The 12,232-nt window shown below is 39.9% G+C and overlaps 1 protein-coding gene across 2 annotated transcripts in view; it reads left to right on the top strand.

The window, feature by feature from the left end:
- arhgef3 (Rho guanine nucleotide exchange factor (GEF) 3) overlaps positions 1-12,232 on the top strand; it is a 65,301-nt gene that overhangs the window by 34,019 nt on the left and 19,050 nt on the right. Inside the window, exon 1 of one of the 2 annotated variants that reach the window (XM_016276498.1) lies at positions 11,664-11,975. The exons of the other annotated variant lie outside the window; for it this stretch is intronic. Within the exon in view, the coding sequence (XP_016131984.1) occupies positions 11,907-11,975 (69 nt within the window). The 5' untranslated portion in view covers positions 11,664-11,906. Of the gene's footprint in view, positions 1-11,663; positions 11,976-12,232 lie in introns of those variants that run through there. 2 annotated transcript variants of the gene reach the window in all.

Raw genomic sequence — 12,232 nt, 5'->3', positions numbered from 1 at the left:
CCTGCCAGGTGGCCAGGAATTTGCAGGCCGCATTGGGGACTAGGATCATGACTCAGTCTCTGGGCTGGAACTCCCGACCCGTCTCAACATCTGCTTGAACGTTTGATTGAAGCGGTCGACCAGTCCGTCAGTCTGGGGATGGTAGACTGTGGTCCTCAACTGCTTCACCCGCAGCAGCCGGCAGAGGTCAGCCATTAGCCGGGACATGAAGGGGGTACCCTGATCGGTCAGGATCTCCGCTGGGATGCCGACTCGGCGGGAGAGCAGGAAGAGTTCCTGGGCAATGGCTTTGGTGGTAGCTTTTCGGAGGGGCACTGCCTCAGGGTACCGGGTGGCATAGTCGACGATCACCAGGATGTGTTCGTGTCCCCGGGCAGACTTAGGCAACGGCCCCACAAGGTCCATCCCGATGCGCTCGAAGGGCACCTCGATGATGGGCAGCGGTATCAGCAGACTGGGGGGAGGCGTCCTGGGTGACGTCACTTGGCAGGTCAGGCCTCCGAGCCTGGCCAGTGGAAGTGGTCGCGGATCCGCTGGATGGTGTTCCCGGCTCCGAGATGGCCTGCCAAGGCATGGGAGTGAGCCAGCTCCAGTACGGTCTCCGTTTCGATGCGTGGCAACAATTTTTTCTCCCCCCTTCGCTGCGCGACAGAGTACAGCAGGCCATTTTGCATGACAAAGTGCGGGAGAGGGTGGGGACCAGGCTGAACCTCCTTGCCTTCGATGACCCAGACCTGGGTCCATCCATGCTTCAGCCTGTTGTCCTCCCACTGTTCCTTCCCAAATGAGCCCCCTCTCGTCACCTGTTGGAACACATCATAGAAGACGTTAGGATTTTGGGAGGGGGACTCACATTCTCTCCCGCTATCCGAGGCCAGAAGCACGAGCCGCTGACGAGGTCCTGTCGTGGGCCTCCTTCTTCGGCGGCCCCCTCCTGGGCTGGCAGGCTGCATAGCCGTGGCCAGCAGGCGGTCAAACCCTGGCCAGTCTCTCCTGATCAGCACGGGGACGGGGAGATCCTTCATGACCCCGACTTCCAGGTGCCGGGAGTGGCCGAAATGGTCACCCTGCGAGCGGGAACTTGTCGTGTGTCCCCGTGCACACAGGTTATGGGGTGGAAGGCTTTACACTCCGTTCGGGGGGGGAGAATACGTGACTGGACCAGAGTGACCGCACTGCCCGAGTCCAGGATGGCCCGGAACGGCTTTCCATTCACTTTCACTTCCACCTTTGGCGCTCCAACCGGCAGATCGCGGTGCACAATGCAGCCTGCCAGCCAAGTCTGTGCGGGGACTTCCGTTGGCATGGGCTCATCCTGCTGGGAGGGAGCCGCCGGCCTGCGTACTGGTCGCGGGGTGCCCTCCGGCGTGCGCCGCTCCTGGACCACCCTCCGGGGAAACGGTGGCGCTCGCTCCCCAGCATCGGGCCGCATCCGCCAGCTCGACAGCCTCCACCAGCTCCGACATGGTGGTTGGGTTCCTCATCCCAACGGCCTGTCGGTGAGATTGGGGAAGGGCTCGGAGAAGACGGTCTATCACCATGCGCTCCGCCACCTGTCCAGCCGATGGAGCCCCCTCCAGCAGCCAGTGCTGCGCGAGTCGTGTGAGTTCGGCGGCCTGGGCACGGGCCGGCAGACGGGTCTTATACTCCCACTCATGGAAGTGCTGGGCGGCACAGATAGGGGATAACCCCAGGTGGGCTAGGATTTCCTTCTTGACCTCCTTATATTGATCGGCGGAGGCGGCGGGAAGAGCAAAGTATGCACGCTGCGCTTCGCCCGTCAGCAGGGGTGCCAGCACCCGTGCCCAGTGATCCTGATGCCACTCTTCGAAGGTGGCCGTCGCTTCGAACATTTGTAAGAAGGCTTCTACGTCATTGTGAGGGGTCAGCTTGGGTAGCAGCTTCGCGGCTTGCACTCGGGGGTCCGGCAGCGGAATGTGTTGTCTCTCCTTGGCGGGTGGCGAGGTGCTCAACGATTTGTTGCTGGCGGATGCTAACCTCGGTGAGCCGCTGGAGGATTCCATCCATGGTGGGGGAGGAGCGCTTGCCTGTGACAGAAACTGGAGACAAAAACAAGGAAAAAAGGTGAGGTGAAGAAGATCGCTTGTCGGTGATCCCCGTGTGGTTCTGGGATTTTTGCTCACAGTTCTTGTGATCATTTTGATCCCACGGGGTGAGATCTTGCGTGGAGCCCCAGATCGAGGGAGATTATCAGTGGTCTTGTATGTCTTCCATTTTCTAATAATTGCTCCCATAGTTGATTTTTTCACACCAAGCTGTTTACCTATTGCAGATTCAGTCTTCCCAGCCTGGTGCAGGTCTACAATTTTGTTTCTGGTGTCCTTTGGCAGCTCTTTGGTCTTGGCCATGGTGGAGTTTGGAGTGTGACTGTTTGAGGTTGTGGACAGGTGTCTTTTATACTGATAACAAGTTCAAACAGATGCCATTAATACAGGTAACGAGTGGAGGACAGAGGAGCCTCTTAAAGAAGTTGTTACAGGTCTGTGAGAGCCAGAAATCTTGCTTGTTTGTTGGTGACCAAATACTTATTTTACCGAGGAATTTACCAATTAATTCTTTAAAAATCCTGCAATGTGATTTTCTGGATTTTTTTTCTCATTTTGTCTCTCATAGTTGAGGTATACCTATGATGAAAATTACAGGCCTCTCTCATCTTTTTAAGTGGGAGAACTTGCACAATTGGTGGCTGACTAAATACTTTTTTGCCCCACTGTATATATACTTATTTCTTTACCTTTTTGGAATACGTGGTAGTTGAAGGGAATGTTGTAAAAATATTGAGCAATTATTAAATAATTTCAAACAAATAAACAAAATGAATGTTATAACTCATCCCACCAACTGTTACAACCCTCCTTGGTAGTGGTTAATTTACAGTTTAAAGATTCACAATAAAATATGCCTTTAATGTGTAGCAGATAAAATCAGGAACATTATATAAAAAAAAATTCATTTTTCATTTATTCATTTATATCTTTATTTTAAATTATTATTTAAGCACATGCGTTCTACATAGTGCATGATTTAGTAATTGTTATTCTGTTATGATATGTATACTTTATGTCCCTACACTGAGACTGAGGGGTGTCTGCATGTCGAAGCTGATTTTCATTCAGATCTCACTCAGGTTTGTCTGAACTCTCAGTGACCGGGGAGAATGGAGCCACGTGTCTGCCTGACATGTGTTAAGCTGAGCCAGAATCTGCCAGTGCTACACAATAGCTTGACCGATTCTGAAAGAGCCTGCGGTCACTCTTGTTTATTGTGCAGTCACTTACGGTTCCTTTGGTGTGGAAAACAAGAAATTGATCACTATCAAGGGCCACTGGGGTGGTTTCGCCACATGTATTGATATGGCTCACCGTGGGGGCTTATCTGTACTGGGTAATAGTGCTGTAAGAAAGGAGTCTGACGCATACAACATTTAAGCATATAAGCATTAAGCATGTAGTCTAGCCATTTATTTTTACAAAGAAAGTGTTTTAGTTTTCTCACAGTCTTGTCCCTGACCTTGTTTGTGCATTCATTTAGCCACAGTTTTGCTAATCACGTTGCAATTTTAGCTCGCTAGCTTTGTCAGCCGGTTTGAGTTCACATCTCCAGCTCACCACAAAGCAAAAGAACACAATATATGTAGTTCCTCATGCTGAATCGCACACAGGTGGCTTTTTGCTGTCATTTTTGCTTATTAAAGAAACAAAAGAACATATGTTGGCAATAAAACATATGTTTAGATATGTCAGCTGATTTTGATTTTAACCAGGCGCCTACTGTTTTTGCAGGTGAAAAAGCTTAATGTTGCTTGGGGTTGATGGAATTTCTTGTTTAGATATCAAAGGCTTCTTCATTTACACAGACTATTTAAAGTTCTATTAATGATTATATTAATCATAGTATTTCCCTAATAATAAGCCCACAAGATAAACTTAACTGCACACTTAATTTTATTGACTTCCATATGCTTAAAAATTCTGACCTAAATACTGCTCATTTAGTAGCTTTTACTAAATGTTTAAATCTTTTATGTTGACACTGGTAGTTTCTGAAATGGCACAGAATGTAAAGATCTCTTAAGGACCTCTAAAAAGTGTCAATCAGTTATGATACTGTTGTAGTAATCATTAGTAAACAATTTACAAAAATGTTGTTAAATCAGTTGTTTTTGCATTTGTTTTAGTTTTATAATAACCCTGGTTGAAATCAAAGGCATTTGGTGTCATTGATGTGGTTAATTTGGACATTGGCCATTTTGAAAAATAGTGTAATTAAATGAGGTAAGATATTCTGGAATGATATTCTATTAAAAGCAACTTAAATTTTGGCTATTTGGGACATGGCATTGGCATCCCTTTTTCTGGCATGCTTTATGGCATATTCCTTTATATGGATAATTTAGTTTGTGTCACTGGTATAATGCCAACAACCTAAATAACTTGGAACAGAAAAAAAGAGGAGAGTCTAAGGAAAAGCAGACTAGTATTGAGATGAGTCCCCCAGGGTTCTATCTTGGGTCCTCTCTTTATGTGCCCTACCCCTGTTATCACAAAAGCTATAGTAAATAATTGTCTGCTATTTCACTGAAATAATACAGAAATATGAGATTGATGTGCAAATAGACACATAAGAGTTAAAAGTATCTATTATATTAATGAATACTATTAAGATTGGTAACACTTTAGGGAACACATATTCACTATTAACTAAGAGCCTTTGTTAGTTATGTTTAGGTACATGGTAGGGTTAAGGAATCTATAATATGGTCATAAAGAATAAGGCTTTAATATGTGCTTTATAACTACTAATAAACAACCAATATGCCAGTAATATGCATACTAATACGCAACTGTATAATAATATTGAATAGTGTACCCTAATCTAAAGTGTTACCAAAAAAAATTGTTTTAATTCTGTAAGCTTCTAAACCCTATGCTTCACCAAGCTTTAGAAGCAATGAATCCAGTTATTAATCTTTATTTCCCACATTGCAGAAATAGGTAGTTTCATTTTTAGCCTCCAATGTTTCCAATCTGGACAAAAAATGATTGTTGATAGTCTGTATTGACTACTATTTCAGTACAGGTGGTTCAGGAGCACAGCACAGTGCTATCCTGTTTCAGCGGAAGTCTTAAATTAACTGCCATTATGTGACTAGCCCTTTAAATCCAATAAACCTTCAGATCTATTCTGGAGGACACCCTACAGACGGCCTACAGAGTCAAACTGGAGGGTTATATGTGCTAGTGCTTTCACCACCATCTCTGGTGATCTGAAACACAAGGAATTTTGTTCTGTGTGTTTAAATTCATTGTCGAGCATCAAAAACTCCTGAAGTGAACTCCAGGTCCATTATCATATGAAACTGGCCCATGGTTGACAAGAAGTTGAAAGTGACACAAATGCAATATCTGCTGACCTAGACTGAGAAACTCCACAGGTGAATGCACGCTACTCCAGAAGTGACATTTACTGCACCCTTTGGAGGGCACTACAAAGCTGAACCCTTTCAACAAATGTTGATCTCCTCTGACACACGACTGTGCCCTACTTTCTCAAAAGCATTCCAATAATCATGTCCCAGTCTCTGATTCCCTCGGGGCCACTGGTTTCTATAGGATTTAGCTCAGTTGAGATGTTTTCTTCCTGCCCATTTCCTCCGTGATCTATTTTTCTGCACAATGGTCCATCAGTAAAATGTCACAGGAAATTATGTTCTTCCACCTTCCACATGATTTTCACTTGATGGACAATAAAATGTGTGAAAAATCCTATAGACATTGAATTAGGGACACAAGCCATATATAGAGAACAGAATATCAGAGATTTATGAGTGTGAGATGGGTTTAAATTAAGACAGGAGTAGGCCTTAATCTAGAATAGCTAATCGTGTTTTAATAAATGGCTTTCTGAAACACAGATTAAGTACAGATTACTAACGCCTGGACTACAGAGTCCTGAACTGAAATAAATACTAGTAATAATTTAAAACCAACTGTGCTGATATGAATTAGCATGGCAGAGGTTGCCTATAAAACATGGAATGAACCAAGAAAAGCATAAAATTGTATGGAACTCCAAGGAAAACAATGGCAGAAAAAAAGCTTTACTGAACAAGAGAAAACTTTTTTAAAGCAAGCAAAATAAACTGCACACATCAGCTGTGGCATAAAAGAAAAGGAAATGTTTGTAAAGAATTCATGCATAAATACTTGCAATCAGCTGTTTTGCAGCATTTTTATTATTATTATAATTAGTTTTGTTATATATAAAGTTCTCTAGTCTTCTTCCAGGAAATCAGCCTATTAAACTCTAAACTCTAAAAGTCAAAGACTACTTAAAACCATGAGAGAAAAAGCAGATTTCTGTTCATCTGGTTTGAAGGGCCATTTTAGTCTAGAACTACTGTCCGGCAAAGCACCCCTGTAGGAGACCCTGTCAAAAGTAAACATCTTGAGGTGTTTTACTGTCATCTGCGTCATCGGCTATGCCGGAAAACACATTGGAAATGGAGCAGAATGGTTTACAGAATGGTTTGGATCCGATGAAGCACAATAACATTTGTGATGACAACTGTCCGATGACTGTGTGTTGTGACATTGTCATTGTGAGTCACTGTGTCAGGATCAGTCTGTGGAGTTCGCTGGAAGAAACTTTACTCAGCCACTTTATTCATCACACCCACGTGTAAACCGCTGTTATAGTAAACTATAGTAAAAGTGAAGCACATGGAGGAACAGAAAGCACTTGAAAGATCATAATGATTTTTCTGGAAGTCTTATGTCATGATATTTTGTCTATATTGGGCCAGTTGTTCTGTGGGACATCAGTAGTGGATGAAATACACCCATCAAGTACTTGAGTAAATGTGCACAAAATATTAATCCAGTAAAAGTACTCATTTTCAATTTTATTTGAATAAACAACCCTATCTCATGGCAGTTTGTACATATTTAATGAGGTGGTTAATTCGTATGACCTCACTCGTACAAATTTGTATGATTTTTGCTAAATCGTATGTATTTTACGAGTTCCCCAATTCGTATGAATTTGTACGAATGACCCACCCCTAACCCCGCCCCTAAATCTATCCGTCACTGGGTCTAGACAAATCGTACAAAATCGTACGAGTGAGGTCATACAAATTAGTACAAAGTAGCCACCTCATAAAATATGTACGAATTGGTAGTGAAATAGAGTTGGAATAAAAGTACAAAAAAATATATTTTTAATGTATCAAAAGTATTTAAAGTAAAAAGTGTCCACATTCAAGCATTTTAATTGACTTAAACAGTTTACGCTTTTACAGCATATTCAGTTGATTTTCATTTACAAAAATCAACACTAAAATTCCCTTTCTTTAGTTAGTAGTGATAGTTAGACGTTTGTTCCATTTGAGTGCAGACAATATCACAGTTCTTGGCTCATTTTGAACAGATCATGGAGATGCAGATCAGTCAGCTTCCCAAATGCATTGTCTGATTTGTGAACCAATTCAACAGGTTAATTGGAACTGGAACTAAATCTGGTTTCTTCAGTTCAAAATAACAAGGAATGATATGAAGACTTCAGATGCAAAAGTCCATCCTAGATTTTGACTTTTAAATAAAAAAAATTATCAGTTTCTATGAAAATAGCATTAGACATTTTTGAAAACAAAGCATTGAATAACTGACTAATAGCTTTTTATTAGTTTTAAGCCTTTTAAAAATACTAATTTAAAAGAAAAATCTCTGTCGGACTTAAAGGTTTTGACATTTGAAGTCTTCATATGTTTTTATGAAATATAAATTTAGTAAAAAGTATAATATTATGAAGTAAAAGCTTTCCAAAATAAAAATACTCTGACAAAGTATGACACAGCAAGTAACACAGAATTAAACATGACATTTTTAAGTAGAAAGACCCAAGTAGTATTGTCTTGCAAAATGTAATCTTTGTTTTATTAACATATATATATAAATTTCATAGGCTACTCTATATCAAAAGAATAAACACAACTACAGTGCAATAGAATGAAAGTATCAGTAGTAAAACGAATGAAAGTTAAATTTATTTATTTTTGTTCATTTAAAAGATAAATACTAACAGCACACTTGATTACATTACTTTTTTGTAAGAAATGGCATGGTGTCTATCTACATAAGATTTGGCTAAGATTTCATCACTTTGTCAGTTAGACTCATTGATTTTTTTCTACTTTTGCCTGAGTGTGATTAGATTATTACTGATTAGCAATTAAATCACTGTGGTTTGTGCTTTTTCTTGTCTTCAATGAAGACAAACCCTGGTGAGCTGCCTACTTAAAAGTATGCCATAAAAGTGATCCCTACATAAAACCTGCTACAAAATCTTACTTTTGGCCACATTTAAGGCAGCATTGCAAATTAAGCTCAGTAAAGCTTTTGTGTTTGAGTTTCATCATGAATCTGAGCAGTTCTGAGTGGTACAATCCTTCTCATTTCTGAATGAAATCAGATCTACTAAAAAGGGCTCCTTTAGTTTAGCACTGAATACATAACACATTCTCTCTCGAAACCACAGCACGTCAATACAAACCTTTTAACCCGTTCACCCAAAAATGGAAATTAATTTTCAATCATTTACACCCCTTCATGTCGTTCCAAACCTGTATGGCTTTCTTTGTTGTGTGAAACACATAAAGTAAGAAGATATTTGAGGAATGTTGTTAACTTTTTCAGATAATAAAAATACTATGGAAGTCAATGGGATCCAAAATTGTTTGGTTACCAACATTCTACAGAATATCTTCTTTTGTGTTCCACAGAACAAAGAAACTCATCCAGGTTTGGAACGACACGAACTGTCCCTTTAATAACACCTATTCTCTCATGTTGAAATCCAACATCAACAATTATGAACAACAGACGATTGTTGCTGCAGGAAATGACAATGATATGTGATTTCTGTATCAGTGGTTTTCACAGAATCTTTTCAATGCAGTGACAGTCAGAAGGATGATGGCAAAATGCATTTATGAAACTTCTTTTCCTGTCAGCATGCTTTAGCCATTTCCTTTATGTACTGAATAATTTTAATAAGACTCATCTCAGGATTGAAAGTACTAAAATATGAAACCCTCAGCCCGTGGTTTTGTCTGAGGTCTGCGAGAACTGGGTCACTTCATTAATGACTGTCGTGGCCACAGAAGCGTGTGTGAAAACTGTAGGTGACAGAGGTCAGAAGCTGCGGGTCACCAGCAGCACTCAGGAGCGGTTTGGGATTATTTGAGTGGCACCTCGTTGAGGGAATGTCAAAGGTGACTGTTTGTTTACTGTCAGTGTTTTGGCTGGCGTTCATCTGAGCGGTCACTTCCCCACGCCTGATAGCAGCACAATCACAGGAACCGCCCGGCCGGGACTGAGCAAAACCCCTCAAACTGGACCGCGTTTCCTGCTGCTGCTCACACTCTTAAAAAAATGCTGGGCTAAATACAACCCAGTGCTGGGTAAAATAGGGACAAACCCAGCAATTGGGCTGTTTTGACCCAACCTTCTGGGTAGTAACTAGGGCTGGACAATAATTCAATATCAATATGTATCGCGATATAATTTTGTTCAATAACGGTGATATGATTTTTCAGTGTCACATGATCCTTCAGAAATCATTCTAATATGCTGATTTGCTGATTATCAATATTTAAAACAGTTGAGTAAAAAAAATTTTCAGGATTCTTTGATGAATAGAAAGATCCAAAGATCAGCATTTATTTGAAATAAAAAGCTTTATTAACATTATACACTATTCCATTCAGTATAATTTTTATTATTTTTTTGGGAAAGAAATTATAGAAATTAATACTTTTATTTAGCAAGGATGCTTAAAATTGATCAAAAGTGATGATAAAGGCATTTATAATGTTACAAAAGATTTCTATTTCAGATAAATAAAAATTATCATATCGATATCGGAATTATATCGTATCGACCGAAATTAAGAAATATATCGTCCAGCCCTAGTAGTAACCCAGCCGCTGGGTCAAAACAACCCAATTGCTGGGTTTGTCCCTATTTTACCCAGCACTGGGTTGTATTTAACCCAGCATTTTTTAGAGTGCACAGAAACAGGGGTTTAAAAACCTGTAGATCACACAGACCCCTAAAGGGACCCACATCCTGAAAATAAAAAAAAATCAGGGTAACACTTTAGTATAGGGACCAATTGTGACTTATACACTCTTAAAAATAAAGGTTCCAAAAGGGTGTTTTCACAGCGATGCCATAGAAGAACCAGTTTTGGTTCCCCAAAGAACCTTTCAGTGAACAGTTCTTAAAAGAACCATTTTTGAAGAACATTTTAATAATCTAAAGAACCGTTTTCCACTGTAAAGAACCTTTTGTGGAATGAAAAGGTTCCAGGGATGTTAAAGGTTCTTTGTGGAACCATTGATGCCAATAAAGAACCTTTATTTTTAAGAGTGTAGTTGCTTGTTAGCATGCCTATATTAACATATTGGCTGTTTATTAGTACTTATAAAGCATATATTCTGCATGACCATATTCTACATCCCTAATCCTGCCCAATACCTAAACCCAATAACTACTAACTATTAATAAGCAGCAAAATTAGGAGTTTATTGAGGAAAAAGTCATAGTTAATGGTTTGTTAATAGTGAGAATTGGGCCTTAAAATAAAGAGTGACCAAAATCAGATATATCTTTGTTTGTAAAGACCCAATTTATTATGTGAAAAATTTATAATTATATGTATAAAATATTATTTGGAAAATATTTAGCCTCTTTTCCATTACATGAATTTTCCCACTTATACTGTTTCGTTAGATGTATTATTTAAGTCTGTTTTTAATTATACATTTTAATCTTTGATTGATTTTGTTTTTTATTCTTTATTTTGTTTAATCTTATTTAGTTTAGCTGTCTTACTCTTATTTTTATTTATTAAATGTCCTTATTTGATTTATATATATTTTTTTCTTTTTAATATTATGTTTCTACTACATTTCTTTCATTCTACTCACTATAGTACTGTACTGTTAGATTTATTATTTATTTAAATCTTTATTTAAATTTGTATGTGCTTTATTCTTTTTTATTTATTTAGTTTTATTGTTCTATTTATTTATTTGTTTTATATTCCTTTTACTACACTTAAAAATAAAGGTTCCTTTTTGCAGCGATGCCATAGAAAACCCATTTTTGGTTCCACAGAGAACCTTTCAGTGAACAGTTCCTAAAAGAACCATTGTGAAGAACATTTTAAAAGTCTAAAGAAACTTTTTTGACTGTAAAAGAACCTTTTCTGCATTTGAAAGGTTCCATGGATGTTCAAGGTTCTTAATAGAACCATCGATGCCAATAAAGAACCTTTATTTTTAAGAGTGTATGTGTTTTTCTCTCAGCTTTCCCAGGACCCCCAACAATTCACTGTGTGTGGCCCCCAGTTTGACAACCTTAAAAATATAACAGCCAAGAAGACTCAAGAACAGCTGTAATATTTGAACTGCATTTTAATTGGACTTGATCAAATATCTGAGTTACATGGTTTATAAATAGAAGTCTTAGCGGTTTATACAGCAGTTACGTAACCTTTAACATTATTTTATTGCCTGCTAGCACTGTTTTTTCCTCTGAAGGAATACAAATCTGTATTAAAGTTGACTTGACGTGAACTTCAAATAACAGGCCTATATGCTGAGGAAACGCACATGTATCTAATTATTTTCAGTTGGCGTTAACTAAGGCGAATATAAATCCCGTTCGTTCACGGAGCTCCTCTGCTGTAGCTTATGTTCAGCTCCCAGCCTACTCTCCGCCCCCGCGAGCAGACGCAGGTCTCTCGCTGTCTCTCTGTCTGCTGTAGTCCTCAGAGCAGCGCGTGTGTCGCCTCGCGTCAGGAGCGTCAGGATCAGGATGGTGGCGAAGGGTTACCCCCTTTACCTGCTGATCAAACGCGCGAGCGGCCGCGGGGACGAGTCGCAGGTGAGACCGACAGAGCTGATGAACACAGCTGACGGAATAACACTAGTTATCTTTCTCATTACTACTACTGACCAGAGTAATAATAATGAATACGTACATTATTCGCGAGCAAGCGTTTTTATTCAGTATTATTTAATTTAAAAAATGTTATACTAAAATGTAGCCAGTAGGCTAGTTTGCTGCTTTGCACTGTTGTGGCTTCTAAATGTGTGTAGGCTATTTGTTTACATGCAGAGCTTTATGTGAGTTGTTTTGAA

Source organism: Sinocyclocheilus grahami, unplaced genomic scaffold, assembly GCF_001515645.1.
Source record: "Sinocyclocheilus grahami isolate Dianchi unplaced genomic scaffold, SAMN03320097.WGS_v1.1 scaffold103.1, whole genome shotgun sequence".
In the NCBI taxonomy this organism is placed as follows: Eukaryota; Metazoa; Chordata; class Actinopteri; order Cypriniformes; family Cyprinidae; genus Sinocyclocheilus; species Sinocyclocheilus grahami.
This window is presented reverse-complemented; position numbering and strand designations above follow the sequence as displayed.